Raw genomic sequence first — 18158 nt, 5'->3', positions numbered from 1 at the left:
GTATTTAGAAACCTTTTTGTTAAATTGAATTAACAAATAACAACATCTAGAACTGTTTTAATTCGGAGCCAAGTAGGGACTTTTACATTATTATCGTATATTTATGTTTTTATTTTGTATAGTGAAATTAAACAATGATCAATATTTGGACTAGAAATATTGTATTATGATATGAGATTATTAAATTAAATATACAGTAAGAAGTATAAGTTAAAGGGCATTATGAAGAAGTTAAAGAAACAGCATCATAGAATCCGATTGAAATGAGACCCAATAGAAAAAGAGACTAATTTTGCTTTGATATACACGTATATACTGAAATGTACGTGTAAGTAGGTGGGTAGAATGCATTTATAAAAATAATGGCTGACTAGTAGTGTATCGTACACAGAGAGAAGCGATTGTATGGACTTTAGTTGTGATCTAAGTCGAACAAAGTTACATTTTGTATTAAAGCACACAATAGATATCGATGGACTGAACTTCACAAATACAATCGATAATAATTAGTAAAAAAACCAAGCAAGTTTGCTATTTAGCCTCAGTATACAACTTTACGAAATTCATAGTTGAATAAAATTTACAGTCGTATGTATGGTTGTAAAAATGAAGAAAAAGATCCATAGAAAAGATATGTTGATCGTATGATTGTTTTCTGTATTATACAGCTTGTTATCAAACGTTTCAATGAAGTCATATTGCTTAAAAGAGAAAGGATACTTTCGGTCGCGATGCGACTTGCACGATACATTTCGTGTTTTTTTCTTCAATTAATTGCATTTGAGCTACGGTTCTTTGTATTTTATTAAATTTTTCTACATCCTAAAGAGAAGATTTAACACGATGGTACATATACCGAGTGCGTATACTTACAACTTTTGGGCAATATCACCCACGGAAGTTGTTGAACTAACTTGTTTAATGCCAAATGGGGTCGTTATACCCTTAGAGACTAATCGCAATATCACTTTGGCCGAAATTAAAGAGGTAGGTCAAAAATTTAATAAAACATAACAAGACTAATATTGTCTTTTTATATGCTATAAACAAGAGTAACTTAAAATATCAATGTCAATATATATTTTTACATAGGACCTCTGGGATGAAGCCAGCAAATATCCTCTTCATGGTACATTAAAAGATGCTCCGTCCTATGTATTTTCATGTATCAACTCTAATGCAGAAGCAGAAGAACTACGAGATGAAACAAGACGTTTATGTGATATAAAACCATTTTGTTCTGTGCTTAAAGTTATAGAGCGTGAAGGTGTTAAAAGCGATAGAAATTTAGATTCCCAAATTGGTCTTCTCATTGGAAAAGGATTACACGAGTTTACAGCCTTAAAGAATTCAGAAGTGAATGACTTCAGATGGAAAATGAGAGTTTTAGGAGATGAAGTTGCAATGGCAAGACAAAAGAAGTCTTGGATGGAAAAAGTACGTTACCAGTTTCCTACCCGATTAGCACCAACTGCCACAATACCAAAAAATATCGAATGTCGATTAAAAGATGGGAATATCGTTCTTGTCACTAAATTTGAGAATACAGAGGTAAGAAAACAGCTGCTTTATTACATTTATTGTCACTTGTATATAAAAATTAAAATATTTCTCTATATCGGGTATGCATGTTATATAACAAATTTTTATTAATCATTGAAATTAGTTGATATGTAAACAACAGGATATTCATGTTCTGTTGTGCTTGGTGAGACCTTACTCTTCTTAATGGCTGTATTCTCCACAGAGTGGAAAGGTTTGTTCTCATCGTTATTAGTACTTTGGTTATGCTCAAATTTGCATGATCTTTTTGGTGTAATAATCTTGACTTTTATATCACTGCTAGTATTGTTGCTATTTTCTTTGTCTGTTAATTGTATGTGGGTTTTATATTCTTCTGGATTCTCAACCAAACAACCAGTATGCTCAATTTTAAGAGAATAATTTAATGGAAGTGCATGAGCAGAACTTTTTATTCTTTGGTTAGAAGTGGATTGTTTTTCGTCAATTGTTGCACCAGTATTATACTTATGTGTGAGATCTTTGAGTACATTTGAATCTTCATGTTCTGCCTTATGTGTGAGATCTTTAAGTACATTTGAAACTTCATGTTCTGCATCATTCATAAGATCTAATCTCAATTCTGCTTGCGCAGCATACATTTGAACCTTTAAAAATATAAAAATGGTTACGCAAGATCATTCTCATTTCTATAGGCACAAAAAATAAAAACAATTACCTCCAAAGAGGAAGCTTTGTAACGCCAATAATGTAGTTGTTTGGTGATGTTCATTTTTGTTTCTTCTTGCATTAGAAGTTTTGTACAAAGATCTTCAACTTTTATACGAAGTTCTTCCATTTCTTTTTTCTGAGTATCTACCAGAGATTGAAAGTACCTATAATTTCGAAAATAGAATAGAAAAATAGAAACAGGAAAGCACAGAAAGACAGCAATGAACAAAAACATATTGGTTATTGCAGAATTTCATAATTTCATAATATAATTTGATTAACATTTTGTACCTAAAAGATGCATCGCTACAATTCAATTGTTTCGAATTACTATTTTTCTTGATTTCAATCTTCAGTTTATTTTCAAGATCTGATATTCTACTTTTGTATTTCTTAATTAATTCCTCATTATCTGTAAATGTATCTGCGTCATTATCCAACTTCCTAAGTGTTGCAACACGTTCTGTTCTCAGTTTTTTGATCTCCATAATTTGTGATTTACATATGCATTTGAGTTCCATGTACTTTTCACGTAATACATTCATTTTATTCATTACATTCTGCCGACGATCTTCCACTTCAGCAAATATTGAATTGCCTGAGAAAAAAGAGAGTTAGATAGTCTGTGTCAGTAATGAAACTGCATAATTTGCATCGGTGCTTACCTTTGCGTGATTTACATGTAGGATCCATTTGAAGTGATTCCAGTTCTGCACGTTTCAAAGAAAGCTCTGCGCGAATTTCTTCCAAAGTTTGATCTTTCTCCGCTAGTTGTTCTTTGATACTCTATCGATAGAAAAAGGATTTTGCATTTTATTTTATGAGATTCACGATCACGGGTATAAATAATTTAATTTTCAATATCAAATACATGAATAATTCGCTCCTCACTCGTGTATAATGTTCATAATGGTCGCATCGAGATTTTAATTCCGCGATCGATTCTTCCGCATATTCATATTTCTTTCTTTCTTCTTGTAGTATCGATAAAAGTTCATCGACGCGTTTTTTTAGGGAGATATTGTCTGTTTCGAAAGAAAGATTTGCGAATTGATCTACGATAACAGCTTCGCATTCAGTCTTTATACATTGATCAGCACGTTGTCGTAATTTTTGAATTTCTTCCGCTTGTTGCTCTAATTTCGTTTCTAGATTCAAAATTGTGTTTTCATACTCTTTCGTGAGAGTGCGATGTCTAAAACAAAAAACAAATAGAAAGAATAGAAGAAGAATCTAGCAAAAAGAGATTAACAAACGATTGTTTGCTACATAGAAATTTCGTATATTTACTTTTCGTCGACTTTTAAAATATATTGTTTTTTCTCGGAAATTTGTTGATCATGAGAATGTTCAAGTATTTCATTTGCCTCATGAACCTCCCGTAGCATTGCTTCGTTTATGCGAAGTTTTCGTTTTAGATCATGATTTTCTTGTCTGCATTTTTCGTATTCAGCTTTTAATACATTATAGGAACGACTCTGATTAAGTATTTCAGAATCTTCCATATATTCTTCATTGCACCCTTCATTTATTGAATCTTGTGTAAACATAGTTAAAGGTTAAGTTACCTTTTGTACATTCAAAGTTAAACACAACGAACATTATTGAAAAATCAACATTCGGCACACGCACACGTTGTTTATCTTACCTGACCAATCCATTGTTGTTTCTTTTCAATTACAGTTGGTATGTAAAAAGCACAGACCTCTGTTGTTGATATGCTTTTCTTCTCTATTTCAATTTCAATTTCTTTTCTCCCTCTCTCTTCGTCTGTCCCCCTCTTTTTACTTCTTCGATCCTTATTTCAGTTATTTCCGGTTCCGTTCCGCCTATACATTAAAAGGCGGAACATTTGAAACTAAACGTTAAAAGACAAAAGCTATTTTATCTTCCTAAAAGACATATGTACAATATTTGCGTGCAACTGCAATTTGATTTCAGACGGCCTTTACATTTCAAATACCACACACTACGACGCCATATCAGTTATTGGTATCTATTTTAAATAAACGAGCAAACACTTTAATGTCAAAAGGACATCCAAACGATTTTACTCTAAAGGTTTGCGGACAGGAAGAGTATTTAATTGGAGATTATCCTTTAATACAGTTTAGTTATATTCAAGATTGTTTAGCGAAAGATATTACTCCTACATTGGTTACTCTAAATAGAGATAGCGTCTCTGTTGATCAAGAAAGTACTGCAGAGAACGTGGAAGTAGATACCTTACAACGTACAAGGCCTTCCTTTTCTACGTTAACTTTACGTAAGAAGGGTAAACATATATCTGCTTGGAAAATAGAGGAACCGTTTGTTTTTACTGTGAATGGTATATCACGATTAAACTGCGATGCAGCCCATCGTACCGTTGAGGTATAAATCACGCTTCGGTAATCGGTAAACGTGACTCGTTTCAAGATATCATCTTTTACAGCAGCTGATTTATGTTTCTTGTTTAATTTTCGTTTCTATAGATTGGCCTTCAAGCTGGCCTTTTTCATGGTGGAAAATCTCTGTGTGAAAGCCAGAAGACTAAAGAAACTATTGTCAGTTCCGACGGAAGTTGCGAATGGGAAGAACCGTTGAGGTTTGATATAAAAGTGCGGGATATACCACGAATGGCTAGGCTGTGTTTTGTTCTATATGAAATTAGTAAGACTGCGAAAGGACTGAAAAGTCGTAGACTAGTTAAAGATACCAAACAGGAATTTTTTATAAATCCATTATGCTGGGCGAATACAACCATATATGATTTTAAATCTCAATTAAAAACGGGAGCAATGACACTCTATACGTGGACGTATGCCGAGGACATGCAAAACGACGATCTTCTGCACCCTCTCGGAACGGTAGTTTCAAATCCCCATATAGATAGAGCGGCTGCTTTAATGTTAACATTTCCAAAGTAAGTAAGTCTTTTTATTCTTTCTTTCTCTTATTTCTTCTTTCTTCTTTTTATTTCCTGAAAAATCTCCGTTTCTATACTCCGCTTCCGTCATCCTATATACATTAGAGTTGTTTGTCTGTTTGCGTATTTCTATTAGTTATGGGAAAGACAAATCCGTTCTTTATCCAACTCCGGAGAAAATGGTGGAATATGCGAGAAAGTTACGGGAATCATCTGCCGAACGTTCGATCCAAGAAGAACCTGATCAAGAATCTGATGTCGGTAAGCTTCAGCAACTCGAGCAACTTCGATTATTAGCGGATAGAGATCCACTACACGAGCTTCACGAGCAAGAACGAAAGATAATGTGGACATTAAGGCATCACTGTCTTCTTGAGATACCCACGCTGTTGGCCAGGTTGTTGCACTGCGTGGAATGGAATGATCATAGGTGAAAATCTAAATATTCGAAATACCAAATGATAGGAGTTATTTTAACGTCGTCCATTTTCATAGAAAAAGAGAACGTTTAAATCTACTTTCCGATTCTCGACGTATACAGGGAAGTAGCTGAAGCTACGGCGCTGGTGCAACAGTGGCCCAAATTACCCGTCGAAAAGGCACTTGAATTATTGGATTATGCTTACGCTGATCAAAATGTTCGAAGTTTTGCTGTGCGTTGTTTAATGGATGTCAGCGACGAAGATTTGAGCCTTTATCTATTGCAGCTGGTACAAGCGTTAAAACACGAAAATTATTTATCTTGTGAACTGACGGAGTTTCTACTGAGACGTGCTCTTAACAATCGAAGCATTGGTCATTTCTTATTCTGGCATCTTAGGTTGGTATTGTATATTTTCCACTTGTATTCGATTCGTTTCTTTTATTTCGTACTCATCGTATTTCTTCGAGTTCACTTATATTTTATATAATCACTTATTTCTCTTTTATGAACACTTTTTGCTAGATCGGAGATGCAAGTGGGTGCTGTATCAGTTCGTTTTGGTTTAATATTAGAAGCGTATTGTAGAGGAAGCCAACAGCATATGCGATCGCTGTTTAAACAAATGGAATGTTTGGGCAAATTGAAATGTGCTTCTGAACAAATAAAACAGCGAAAAGATCGGAAAGCCACGTTACAAGGATTTCAAGAATTTATTCAAGAACCTCATTGTCAAGATGCGTTGTCAAACGTTTTAAATCCATTGGATCCAAGTTTTCGATGGAAACGCATTAAGTAAGCTTCTGCATTAAGATGATATGCAGAAACTTGAATTCATTATCTTAAGCAACTTTATTATTTACATTGGGCTTTTTACAAAAATATCAATCGTTTACAGAATCGAGAAATGTAGAGTAATGGACAGCAAGATGCGGCCACTTTGGTTAGTTTTTGAAAATGCTGATCCGTTCGGTGATGATATTTACTTGATATTGAAACATGGAGATGATTTGAGGCAAGATATGCTTACGCTGCAGATGTTGCGAATCATGGATAAGCTGTGGAAAAAAGAAGGTCTGGATTTACGTATGAATCCTTACGGTTGCATATCAACGGAAAATAGAGTTGGCATGATCGAGGTGGTTCTAAATGCAGAAACGATTGCGAATATTCAAAAGGAAAAAGGCACTTTTTCGGCAACTGCTGCTTTTAGGTATATTCAAATAGAGATATTATGTATCTTTACGACACACAATCTGTATTATATTCTTCAAATTATTTTTGTATCACTATAGGCGAGGATCTTTACTTGCTTGGTTGAAAGATCATAATCACACCGAGACAGCGTTGAATAGAGCTATCGAAGAATTTACTTTAAGCTGCGCGGGTTATTGCGTGGCTACGTATGTTCTCGGAATTGCGGATAGACATTCGGATAATATAATGGTGAAGAAAACCGGTCAATTGTTTCACGTTGATTTTGGTCACATACTTGGACACTTTAAAGAGAAATTTGGATTCAGGCGTGAACGCGTGCCCTTCGTGTTGACCAATGATTTCGTACATGTAATAAATAAGGGTCAGACAAAGAAGGGTCAAGCAGTTGAATTTCAACGATTTCAGAGTCACTGCGAACAAGCTTTTCTCGTTCTACGACAACATGGAGGTCTAATATTATCATTGTTTGCTATGATGATATCAACGGGATTACCTGAATTATCATCGGAAAAAGATCTTAATTATTTAAGAGATACTCTGGTACGTTATCAGTTTTTTTTCTTTCCTTCTGAATTTAGAAAGAGTACATATGTTAGCTAGAGGTTTGATGCGATTGTTCATAAATAGGTACTCGAGATGTCTGAAAGCGAGGCACAAAAACATTTTAGGAGTAAATTTGACGAAGCTCTTTGTAATTCGTGGAAAACTTCGTTAAACTGGGCTTCTCATAATATGTCGAAAAACAATAAAACGACATGAGCGGAACAAAATAAGACAAACTGAAACGAATGAATTCGATTGGCACATGCTTATCGACGAACAAGTGCCATCGTATCATTCAAATGTGCAAAACTTGATTTGGATGATGAATGATTCTTTACGGAAAGAATATACATGTTTGCTGTAAAGAAGAGACGCAGACGATGGAATGATTAGACAGATTTTGTTGATCACCAGCAACTATTTTTCTCGTTGCCGTATAACCGTAACGCGTGCGCATCCTTATCCCCACGCCTCCTCTCTGACTCCTTTTCTTTCCCTCGTTATTTCTTTCTCTATATTTCATACACATTATCACATACTACGCACGCACAGGCGTTCGATTCTTTATTGTACATTTATATGCTACACCCCCCTTTTTGCCACTTATGATAAGTGGACGGAAAATAGAAGCGAAATACGTGTATAGTACATATCATTGGTTGACATTGCGATCGCAGGATTCTCATAAACAGAAGATAAGCAGGCGTTACTTTGAAAGGAATGTTTCAAGACAATTCGCTCGCCTGACAAGATTGTTGCAGTATCACGGCTGTGCTATTCTACCAGCAGTCTTATAATCTTCCGATTGTAACAAAGAATGGTCAAAGGCTTGGAATAAACTTTGAATAATCCACGAAATTTCTGAATCCTGGAATACTATTGTATCGATTGTAATAAACGAAGTTATTCTTCATCTTCTGTTTTCCTTCTTCGTTATTCGAACAACCTTTATAAAAAGATTTATGAAATGTTTGTTTTGCAGTATTAAATTATTTCACTGTTACCGAATATAAACAGAAAAGTTGGGAAAGAAGTACAAATACGCACGCTGACGTGTAGGGTTTGATCTTTTGAAACAATGTTTATGCTTGGACGGTGTAATTTCAGAATTTTACAAATAAATATACATAGATGAGAAGTAAAAGGAAAAGAAAGGGCGTATCATAAGAGAACTAGCTTAAACGAACATACACGTATAATGAAAACCGATGAGAGAAAATAGTTATATCGAATGCAATTACGTCGTGCAAGGCCGTCGTGTGGATTCTTTTACTACGTTATTGGTCGCGTTGCTGGTAAGCTCGTGGATCACTGGAGTCACGTTACATAAGTTGACACAACGACGGTGACGGAACAACGAATGCAGACAGGAGGTGGGAGACTGGCAACCCGAGAATGTTATGTATATACTTCGTTTGCGGCTACCTCGCGCCTAAACTCTACTCCCGTCATGCATTTGAGTTGAACGCATCGAATCAAGTGTGTTTTCGCGATGCGCGACGGTGCCACGCTGATTAAGTTGAAGCATAATACAAGTAATAAAAGAAACTATAAGTGACGAGCGTGTCCGTTCGAATATTTGTGCTTTCTTCTTTTGAAAGTTTCAAAGGGTCAAACTGCATGTCGAGCGGCACCTCGGTAGGAAAGATTACATCGATTTATTCTGTCTTGGGACCCAATCGCGTGGTAAACAAAGAATTGTAGTTTGCGTGCACTGATCGGTGCCGGTAGAAACCGGTTCGGTTACAATAGTAGACATTAATGCGTAAAAGGGATAATATTTATGTTCAGTGGTACGTGTGGTACTCAGGACGATTCGAAGAATAGATGAAATTGATTAGAAATTGAATCAGAATAGAGAAGAAAACATGACTGCTACAGAAGAAACTGAACCGCTAATTTCATCGAGAGACTCTGCTAGTTTTAGCGGAAGTAAATCACAAACGGTCTCGTACAATGCGATCTCAATGGTAAGCAATATTCAACCAAAATATTAATCTAGCAAAGTTTTTGCGTTATTCTTTTTTTATAGAAGAAATATTGAAAATCAGTGAGACAATAGCTTGACCGATGAATAGATACGTGAACGAAGATTACGATCATGTACGTGGCTTCCTTCGTACTTGACAGCTTTCTCGGGATTATCTCTTTTCGTTTCATTTTAAGAATTTTAGATTCAGAATAAATGTATAGAAAAGCATCGAAGATACAGGGTTAGGGATAGGGATGATAAAATAAAGTATAATATTTTGCTACTAAAGATCTTTTCTATAAATTGCATCACTTTCCCGTTTGATCGTAGGGAGAAGGAAATGGAAAAACAGCAGCATCGTGTAAGACAGCTTCCGATACATCGTCGTTCAAACTAAAGCCCATCTTACATTCTTCGAGTACAGTGGTAACGCCATTGATAGCGACGTTGATACCTCGTTCTACCGGCAGTGTCGAAAACGAATCAATTACATACACATGGAGTGATTTGAACGTGTATGCTGCCAAAAGAGACGAGAAGCCATGGGACAGTCTTTTAAGGAGGAAGAAACCAGTCGAAAGAAGACACTTGTTGAAGGACGGTACGATTGTAATTATATACGCATTGACTAATATACTTATTAAAATACCTGATCAAGATATCGAAAGTTGAGAGGAAAAAGTGGGAAATATTAGAACTTGTGCGAAGCTATGGAAATCCATTACGTAGGTAGGATTGTTCTAGAGAGGAAAAAATTGGATCGATTAAAATTAAATTACAGTGTGTGGAGTAGCATATCCAGGCGAATTATTAGTAATTATGGGATCATCGGGTGCTGGTAAAACAACGTTACTGAATGCGCTGACGTTTCGTTCGGGTTCTGGGGTAACTGCATCCGGTGTAATGGCTGCTAACGGACGAAGAGTATCTTCTACGATACTGACATCGAGAACAGCATATGTGCAACAGGATGATCTATTCGTTGGCACTTTGACCGTTAAGGAGCATCTTCTGTTTCAAGCTATGGTTCGCATGGATCGAAGGATACCTATGGAACAGAGATTCGATCGAGTACAGCAAGTAATCAACGAGGTACGTCGAATGAGGGTATACAATATTATCTAGATAAACATACGTGCATAACTGTATGTATGTGTATGTAAACCCGTGTACCTGTGTATATTTATGACAGTTGCAACGCGTGATGAGTTAGCTGTTCTTCGTGGTTTCCAGCTTGCTCTGAGCAAATGCAAAAATACGGTGATCGGACAACCAGGTAGGATCAAAGGTCTTTCTGGAGGTGAAATGAAAAGGCTATCGTTCGCATCGGAAGTTCTTACCGATCCGCCATTGATGTTTTGCGACGAACCTACGTCAGGTCTTGATTCTTTTATGGCGCATCAAGTGGTTTCCGTATTGAAAACTTTAACTGGTAAGTCGATCGTACAGATAGATTCGATTGTAGATTGGATATACGAGTATGTGTATAAGAACGGTTAATGGGAGATAGCGGTGATGTCGTAGCGCGCGGTAAGACGATCGTCGTTACATTGCACCAACCGTCGTCGGAACTGTTCGCTCTCTTCGACAGAATTTTGTTGATGGCCGAAGGGAGAGTAGCTTTTATGGGCACAACATCGCAAGCTTGCACCTTTTTCGAGACGTAAGTAATCGACAGACGTGCATACATCTATACTTACGTATATCGAATCAGTGCTTTTATCTTTTTAAAGTTCTTCTAAGTTCTAAGTTGTGTAAGTAGCGAAACGATGTTTCTAGACTCGGCGCTGCTTGCCCTAGTAATTACAACCCGGCTGATTATTTTGTTCAAATGTTGGCGGTCGTGCCAGGGCAGGAGACATCCTGTCGTCACGCGATAAATACCGTGTGCGACACATTTCAAAAGAGCGATCATGGTATTAAGATTGCATTGGAAGCGGAGGCAGTAAGCGGCGAATTCGAGGACTCTCTGCAAGATGCAAAGTACTCGAAAAATCGATCGCCGTATAAAGCAAGCTGGTGCGAACAATTTCATGCAGTTTTATGGCGTTCTTGGCTATCGGTTATTAAGGAACCGATCCTTATCAAAGTCCGCCTGTTGCAGACCGTCGTAAGTGCTTACTGTAACGAATACCACGTTGCAATCGATCGTAGGCAAAATTGGGTTCGTTTTAAAACGTGCTATGTATATTTATCGTTTCTTCCAGATGGTGTCTCTATTGGTCGGAATCGTTTATTTCGATCAACGGTTAGATCAAGACGGAGTAATGAACATCAATGGTGCTTTGTTTATATTTCTGACTAACATGACTTTTCAGAATGTTTTTGCCGTAATCAATGTAAGATTTATTTTATGTTAGTACATAAAGAAGAGAATAAGAAATTAGACGGATTGTTAATACGTATTCGTATACGTTTACGCGTATCACTTACCTTATGTTTAGGTTTTCTGCGCAGAGTTGCCGATATTTTTACGAGAACACCGAAACGGTATGTATCGTACCGATGTGTATTTTCTATGTAAGACACTCGCAGAAGCACCTATCTTCATCGCGGTACCGCTTCTCTTCACTATCATCGCTTATCCCATGATTGGATTGTACCCAGGGATCGATCACTTTTTCATTACCGCTGGTATTGTTGCGCTTGTCGCAAATGTTTCCACGTCTTTCGGTACGTTGTTTCCTTTTGATGTCGCATATGGTACAGTTGTACGTGCATTTAAAAATATACAGTGGTAGTTCTGTATGTAATTAACTATGGGAAAGTTTTCTTCTCCATTATTTTTTCTAGGCTATTTAATATCCTGTGTCAGCAGCAACTTATCCATGGCGCTATCTATCGGACCACCTGTGATAATACCGTTTCTGCTGTTTGGTGGATTTTTCTTAAATACAGCGTAAGGACGAACGTTCCATTAAATCTAACAAGTATTACACGATCTAATAAATATTATTTAATGTTGCATACACACATACACATACATATATGTATTATACACATGTCGATTTTACGTCTTATTCACACAGGTCCGTTCCATCCTACTTTAAATGGTTCTCTTATTTATCTTGGTTTCGTTACGGTAACGAAGCTCTTCTTATTAATCAATGGTCGCAAGTAGAGTTTATAGAATGCACAAGAAGCAACGCGACTTGCCCTAAATCTGGTCAAATGGTTTTGCAAACGTTCAATTTTAAGCAGGTGCTTGTCATTTGTTATATTATATTTCACTTCGTATGCTTGTCGTTACGTATTTATATCTTTCTTTATACTTGTTCGTATATTCATGCTTGCTGTACGGATATTCGTTGCTCATTGTTTTCGATTTTAGGAGCATTTCTGGACTGACATCGCCTGCCTGTTCGCCTTAATCGTTGCATTTCGTTTTTTGGCATTTCTGGCTTTACTGTCAAAGACTTGGACCAATTCCAAACAAAGATAGGAAAAAGAGTACGCAATTAAAAGTTACGTTTTATGATCGTTGCCAATCGTTGCTATGATATCAAGAACCTCGCACAAACAGTGCCGTTTTCGCCGGATAACGCTTCTTCGTAATGTTATATATTCTGTACGTTTATATACGACGAATGATTAATTTTAACATTTATTAGTTATCTATATCGTCATATTAAAATAATCCAAGTTATTTTATGTAATTTAATCGGATAATATCAAACGCAAATTACGTGTATATTTGTATTGTATATTATACGTATATTTATATTATATGTATATGCATGTATATTGCCTGTGTGTAAAAATCTTGCATTTTTTCATTTATTTCTAAAAGATACACTAAACTAGCGCTACTCTGTACTACTGTTTTACAGCGAATAAAATGTTTTGGAAAAAATACGCATTGCCTTCTTTTCGATTACGTATTAGTGTCTATAATCTTCCGTTCCAGCCGTACGCATTTACCGCAAAGAAACGGAGAAAATATCAAAAACGAAGGACGAAAGAAAGTAGCGATATAGCCGTGAGATTATTCCGTCGATGTTTCCTGTTAACTTTTGCGGGTGACAAACGGTAGACGGTAAAAAACAAGTACACTATAGTTGACCATCCTTCCAGGTTGAGACTCTGATATCGGTTAACAAACCGGTTGTTATTTACACCGTCCGACCGTGTATGCGTAAGAAAGAAATAGCAAAGAAACATAGTACATACGGATATATCTGTTCGATAATACACGTTAGAACATTCTTATACTGAAAGGTATATTTTGCTTTAAATCTTGAAATTTCACAGACAAGCATATTCCGCGATACTTTCAGTTCTATCGAACTGCAAGCTATCGGAGCTTCGTGCTAACAAATTTCTGCACGATATCGCGAGTTAATTTTTCTTTGACTTTTAACTTCTTCCAACATGTCGCTAAACGTCTCGATTTTTCTAATTACCGACGAACGTTGCGATAGAACGTAACGAAAAGATGTACTTGATTATTACAAAGATCGAACGAAACTCTTCTCATAGTGATCGTATGTAGGAAATACTATCAGAAAGGGTACCGTGGACGAGGAATTCTTACGGCTTCTACGAAACACGTATAAGGTTTCCATCTTCGATTACTGTAATACGTCTAATCTGGTTTCAACCCTCCTTAGTCACCTTCTATTTTATATTTCCTTACAACTGGTACAAGTTACAATTTAGTAGTAGGTAACCATTTACTAGTTGTCTCAGCAATTACATGGTATATTTTTCGTTTATTTGTACCTGAAAAAAGCATAACTACTAGAAATGACATTTTTTCAATGATTGCTCTTCTTACCAAGTGATTAAGATATGTATCATAAGATTCACAGTGAGAAACTTCGGTATTTTCATTCCATATATTAATGAAATAATTATCAAACAATAAGAATAATAGAAAAACCATGCAGATTATGCATATGTATATGTACGTTCCAAGGTTTTATTCAGCCGAGAGAATAGCGAAAAGCAGAACAGATACGGGTCGAGTGGGAAGGCAAGAGCTATCGCGTAGCTGTGGGTTCAGTAACAATCTTATTTGTGGAGTAACTCGGTTCAATCGGCTGTCCGGTTGGTGGGTCGTTGGTGTTTTTAATAAAACAGTGTAATCGGTAGAAGATAATTAAGATCAAGGTTTCTCATCGATCACGATGTATGTTTTAAAAGAAAATCAGTGGTTTTCCAAAACTCAAGCTCACCTTACGGAAGAGGATACGGTTTGTTTGCGAGGTGTGACGCTAACCTGGAGAGACCTTTCTGTATACGCAATGGATCGCGGACGAAAAAACATGTGCAAACAATTAATCAATAATGGTGTGTAATCGTGGCTCTTATCGAACGTATTTGTCGTAAGATAAAGATCAAACAGCTATAATCGACGATATTTCCCGATTTCAGTGAAGGGTGCGGCCAAACCTGGCGATCTAACAGCGATAATTGGTGCAAGGTAGTGTTCTATTAAAAAATTTACAACAAATATTATCGAAATATAAATTATACGTATGCCGCGTAAATTTCTATTCTTTCTTCCTTTTATTTTCCTTTCTTTCTTTTCCAGCGAGTTATCAGCTTATCGTCTCCGAAATTGTCTCTGAATCGTCTTTGAAAAACCCTGTATTATTTCTGACGATTTGGAATGACTCTCATCGGAAATGTATATTCTTTAGTTATCGTGTTACACTTCGGGTACCACTTTGAGTCAATAGAATGGTTCAAAGTGTTTTTTTTTTTTTTGACGATTTTAATAAAAAGTTAAATAAATCAAAATTTCTTGTCGTATGTTAACATTTTTTGTTGTGCTCATAATTTGCGATAATTAAGCTTCAACATCTTAAATACTTCTCGTACTTGTTTCAAACTTTTGTTTGAATTCAGTGGTGCTGGCAAAAGTTCATTGATGGCAGCGCTGGCTTTTCGCACCGGACGTAAGTCCTTCCTCTTTCCTCTTTTTCCTCGACATCGATACAATATTTTACCTTAGTTTCTGATTCTTCACAGCTGAACTTTTAATCCACGGTGATATACGAGCAAATGGAACGCCAGCTGATTCTTCTTACATGATGCATAACAGTGGTTACATGCATCAAGAGGATATATTTGTCGCAACGATGACAGTGATCGAACATCTTTGGTTTATGGTAGGTATACGATCCAGTACACACTTTTTGCCAAATTTGCTCGCGATTCTCTATTATTTTTCAATTTTTCATGCAGGCTCGAATGAAACTCGACGGACGTGTACAAGTATTAGACATTCGAAGAAAAATTGACAGTCTATTGAGAGACGTTGGTTTAACCAGCAGGCGCGATGTACGAATTGGTAGTAGCGACACCGACGACAAAGTATTATCTGGCGGTGAAAAAAAGAGGTTGTCCTTTGCCACGGAAGTATGATACAATCATCCCCTTTGTATAATATTTTATCTTCTTGCCTCGCTTTTATACTTCCTTGATTATTATTTGTTCTTCGAACGTTCACTCGTTTTGCACACTTTCAGCTGCTTTTTTTCCTTTCCTTTGTATCGTGGTCGATTATCGTCATTTCCGACGACGCAACGTACTAACAGATACTATTTAGTTGTTAACAGATCCGAAAATATTGTTCCTGGACGAACCAACGACCGGGCAAGATTCGCATTCGGCAAACTGTTTGATATCTCAACTGAAATCGTTCGCAGCGAAAGGACGAACAGTGTTGTGCACCATCCATCAACCTAGTTCCACTATATTCAGTTGGTTCGATCGAATAATATTAATCGCCGAGGGTCGAGTTGCGTTTGCAGGTGGAATCGACCAGGCAGTGGAATTTTTTGCAAGGTACGTTTCTGTAATGTAAAACGATATTTTTCCATTAAACTGATTCATTTTTCAGTCAGGGATACGAATGTCCGCGGAAATACAATCCAGCAGACTTCCTAATAGCGATTGTGGCTACGGGCTCGAAGAACGAGAATGGTGAAGAAATAGCTCACGAGATATGCGATGTTTTCTCAACTAGTAAAGCATACAACGAAATCGATCGTATATTAGAAACGCAGATGCAATCGATGCATTCTGTGAATGTAAGCGATCATCTTTTTCCTTGCCTTTTAGTCCGTGTAATAATAAGACACGAAGTAACAATCTCTTTGTATTATCGCTTCAGTCTAGATCCGAATTACTTTCTGACGACAAATTTATTACGTGAGTATTCGAGAAAATTTCAAGTATCTACTGATCGCTGTTTAACGTCCTTGTTTATACACGTATGTCTGTATATTATGACTATTTAATATAGAAGAAAAGAAGCGCGATATTGTTCACGGCTTTACTGGTTGATTTATCGACACTTTTTACAAGTTCTGAGAGATCCATCGGTACAAATTATTCGAATACTTCAGAAAGTGGTAAGTGATTTTACATGTGCAAACAATAGCGAAATATTTGAAAAGATAAAGGAGAATTTAGTACCGTATAGCATAGCGTATACAGTCATAATGAGTTAATAATTAAAGCTATGATGACAAATTGAACAGAGTGTGGCGACAATCGCTGGTCTGTGCTTCGTGGGTGCTGTAAATTTTGATCAGCTTGGAATTCAAGCTACGCAAGGTGTCATTTTCATCTTGGTGTCTGAGAACGCATTTTTTCCAATGTACGCTACATTATCCCTGATACCGCAGGAGCTACCGCTTCTTCGAAGGGAGTACCGAGCTGGGATGTACCCGGTTTATCTGTACTATGCTGCGCGTATACTTTCTTTGGCAAGTAAAGAATCATTAGCAATTTCCTCGCACAGTCTTATACTAAAGAGAAATTATTTAAAAACTAAATGCATGAATTCCAGATACCTGGTTTAATAATAGAGCCGCTATTATTTGCGACGATCATATATTGGTTAGCTGGATTGCGAGATAACGTCGAAACTTTTGGGTTCACGTTACTTGTGCTCCTACTTACTATAAACGTATCGACTGCGTGCGGTAAAGCAATTTATCTATACGATAAAACTAAAAGTTGGACTAAAAGAGAATCTAAGGGGAGAATTAAGCGGTATTGACGGAAACTTGTTTCAGGGTGTTTCTTTTCAACGGCATTTGAGAGCGTACCATTAGCGATGGCTTATTTAATACCGTTCGACTATATTCTTATGATTACTATGGGTCCCTTTCTCAAACTAGGGTACTTTTAATTACGGCTTATATTCTAGCTCTAGGTGGTAAGAAAAGATAGCGAGGAAAAAGGAAGAACACCTTTCTGTGTGCATGCAAGTGACGTGCATGTGCTTGCGTGCAAAAATGAATTAATTGGAAATATGTCAGTTAACTCACTAACTTATTTCAGATCGTTACCGTTATACATCCAATGGATTAAATACATTTCTTGGCTGCTACACTCCAGCGAAGCACTTTCCATTCTACAATGGAACGGTGTGCATAACATATGTAAGTTTCACTTTGCTGATTTGTATAGAGGATAATATATGCGTAATAGCTCTTCAATACATATGGTTATGATTAGTATTATACTGTAAAATGTATGTCAAATGGTAACATTGGACCGTTACTTTTCTAAATCTGCAGCTTGTGAAACAACTGATCCTGAATTACCTTGCATCACCGAAGGAATTGATGTGCTACATCGTTACGACTTTGATGAAACTAATTTTTGGATGGACATGCTGTCAATGATCGTTATTTATCTCGTTTTTCACATCCTTGCCTGCGTTTGTCTATGGAATCGTTGTAGATGTAAATGAGAAAGTACTATATCACGATATCGACTGCCATGCTGACTTGTTTGTATTCGTTTAAAATATATTCGTGTATTAAATAATAGTAACAATAAAATATGGTTTTAAAATTCAAAGTGGAAAAACACCGATTGTATTTTCGACCAATCGCGGG

General features: G+C 36.6%; 4 protein-coding genes and 1 long non-coding RNA gene across 10 annotated transcripts; 3 read left to right on the top strand and 2 right to left on the bottom strand.

Annotated features, from left to right (window-relative positions):
- The first annotated feature begins 23 nt into the window (after positions 1-23).
- Positions 24-8235, top strand: LOC100748255 (phosphatidylinositol 4,5-bisphosphate 3-kinase catalytic subunit delta isoform). The gene is made up of 10 exons (XM_003489672.4): positions 24-987; positions 1093-1551; positions 4174-4605; positions 4707-5137; positions 5277-5570; positions 5682-5960; positions 6087-6356; positions 6460-6774; positions 6857-7319; positions 7407-8235. The coding sequence occupies exons 1-10, from the start codon at positions 844-846 to the stop codon at positions 7536-7538; spliced, it is 3219 nt and encodes a 1072-aa protein (XP_003489720.1). The 5' UTR covers positions 24-843; the 3' UTR covers positions 7539-8235.
- Positions 1565-8672, bottom strand: LOC105680797 (protein Spindly). 3 transcript variants are annotated; one of them, XM_012385860.3, is made up of 8 exons: positions 8564-8672; positions 3881-4061; positions 3523-3816; positions 3124-3427; positions 2898-3018; positions 2524-2830; positions 2240-2396; positions 1650-2168 (listed from the first exon to the last, which is right to left on the bottom strand). In XM_012385860.3, the coding sequence occupies exons 3-8, from the start codon at positions 3780-3782 to the stop codon at positions 1650-1652; spliced, it is 1668 nt and encodes a 555-aa protein (XP_012241283.1). In that variant the 5' UTR covers positions 3783-3816; positions 3881-4061; positions 8564-8672. The 3 variants fall into 3 exon arrangements, with proteins under 3 accessions (XP_033176740.1, XP_012241284.1, XP_012241283.1); XM_033320849.1 differs by lacking the exon at positions 8564-8672 and having other exon boundaries at positions 1565-2168; positions 3523-3769; positions 3881-4177; XM_012385861.3 differs by lacking the exon at positions 8564-8672 and having other exon boundaries at positions 1565-2168; positions 3523-4176.
- Positions 8571-13147, top strand: LOC100740900 (protein white). Of its 3 annotated transcripts, none has more exons than XM_024367797.2 (11): positions 8571-9292; positions 9625-9895; positions 10076-10386; positions 10528-10726; positions 10801-10957; positions 11074-11404; positions 11502-11633; positions 11739-11784; positions 12088-12193; positions 12324-12495; positions 12626-13147. In XM_024367797.2, the coding sequence occupies exons 1-11, from the start codon at positions 9191-9193 to the stop codon at positions 12734-12736; spliced, it is 1938 nt and encodes a 645-aa protein (XP_024223565.1). In that variant the 5' UTR covers positions 8571-9190; the 3' UTR covers positions 12737-13147. The 3 variants fall into 3 exon arrangements, with proteins under 3 accessions (XP_024223565.1, XP_024223564.1, XP_003489743.1); XM_024367796.2 differs by having other exon boundaries at positions 8573-9292; positions 11739-11967; XM_003489695.4 differs by having other exon boundaries at positions 8576-9292; positions 10819-10957; positions 11739-11967.
- Positions 13148-13176: 29 nt separating this feature from the next.
- On the bottom strand, positions 13177-14323 carry LOC112212896. The gene is made up of 3 exons (XR_002946749.2): positions 14205-14323; positions 13465-14016; positions 13177-13377 (listed from the first exon to the last, which is right to left on the bottom strand). It is a non-coding gene; the product is annotated as an uncharacterized LOC112212896 (long non-coding RNA).
- Positions 13997-18116, top strand: LOC100748133 (protein scarlet). 2 transcript variants are annotated; one of them, XM_012385859.3, is made up of 14 exons: positions 13997-14586; positions 14671-14719; positions 15148-15197; positions 15271-15410; positions 15487-15660; positions 15851-16089; positions 16145-16334; positions 16418-16455; positions 16550-16658; positions 16788-17015; positions 17099-17234; positions 17328-17433; positions 17596-17696; positions 17835-18116. In XM_012385859.3, the coding sequence occupies exons 1-14, from the start codon at positions 14424-14426 to the stop codon at positions 18008-18010; spliced, it is 1899 nt and encodes a 632-aa protein (XP_012241282.1). In that variant the 5' UTR covers positions 13997-14423; the 3' UTR covers positions 18011-18116. The 2 variants fall into 2 exon arrangements, with proteins under 2 accessions (XP_012241282.1, XP_024223566.1); XM_024367798.2 differs by lacking the exon at positions 17835-18116 and having other exon boundaries at positions 17328-17470.
- The last annotated feature ends 42 nt before the right edge of the window (positions 18117-18158 follow it).

The sequence above is a fragment of the Bombus impatiens genome, unplaced genomic scaffold (genome assembly GCF_000188095.3).
Source record: "Bombus impatiens unplaced genomic scaffold, BIMP_2.2 scf_0361, whole genome shotgun sequence".
Lineage (NCBI taxonomy): Eukaryota > Metazoa > Arthropoda > Insecta > Hymenoptera > Apidae > Bombus > Bombus impatiens.
Note: the sequence above shows the minus strand (reverse complement) of the source record. Positions and strands in the feature narration are given on the sequence as shown.

What these genes read in the sequence shown, in the direction of transcription:
- LOC100748133 (XM_012385859.3), top strand. Translation starts at nt 14,424, where the DNA reads ATGTATGTTTTAAAAGAAAATCAGTGGTTTTCCAAAACTCAAGCTCAC. An exon ending in GCAGTGGAATTTTTTGCAAG is followed by an intron (nt 16,090 to 16,144) that starts GTACGTTTCTGT and finishes TTCATTTTTCAG; the next exon opens with TCAGGGATACGAATGTCCGC. An exon ending in AAACGTATCGACTGCGTGCG is followed by an intron (nt 17,235 to 17,327) that starts GTAAAGCAATTT and finishes AACTTGTTTCAG; the next exon opens with GGTGTTTCTTTTCAACGGCA.
- LOC100740900 (XM_024367796.2), top strand. Translation starts at nt 9,191, where the DNA reads ATGACTGCTACAGAAGAAACTGAACCGCTAATTTCATCGAGAGACTCT. An exon ending in ATGTTTTTGCCGTAATCAAT is followed by an intron (nt 11,634 to 11,738) that starts GTAAGATTTATT and finishes CCTTATGTTTAG; the next exon opens with GTTTTCTGCGCAGAGTTGCC. An exon ending in AAACGTTCAATTTTAAGCAG is followed by an intron (nt 12,496 to 12,625) that starts GTGCTTGTCATT and finishes TTTCGATTTTAG; the next exon opens with GAGCATTTCTGGACTGACAT.
- LOC105680797 (XM_012385860.3), bottom strand. Translation starts at nt 3,782, where the DNA reads ATGTTTACACAAGATTCAATAAATGAAGGGTGCAATGAAGAATATATG. An exon ending in ATTTTAAAAGTCGACGAAAA is followed by an intron (nt 3,428 to 3,522) that starts GTAAATATACGA and finishes TTTTTGTTTTAG; the next exon opens with ACATCGCACTCTCACGAAAG. An exon ending in TACATGTAAATCACGCAAAG is followed by an intron (nt 2,831 to 2,897) that starts GTAAGCACCGAT and finishes CTTTTTTCTCAG; the next exon opens with GCAATTCAATATTTGCTGAA.
- LOC100748255 (XM_003489672.4), top strand. Translation starts at nt 844, where the DNA reads ATGGTACATATACCGAGTGCGTATACTTACAACTTTTGGGCAATATCA. An exon ending in CAGCCCATCGTACCGTTGAG is followed by an intron (nt 4,606 to 4,706) that starts GTATAAATCACG and finishes TCGTTTCTATAG; the next exon opens with ATTGGCCTTCAAGCTGGCCT. An exon ending in TTAATGTTAACATTTCCAAA is followed by an intron (nt 5,138 to 5,276) that starts GTAAGTAAGTCT and finishes TATTTCTATTAG; the next exon opens with TTATGGGAAAGACAAATCCG.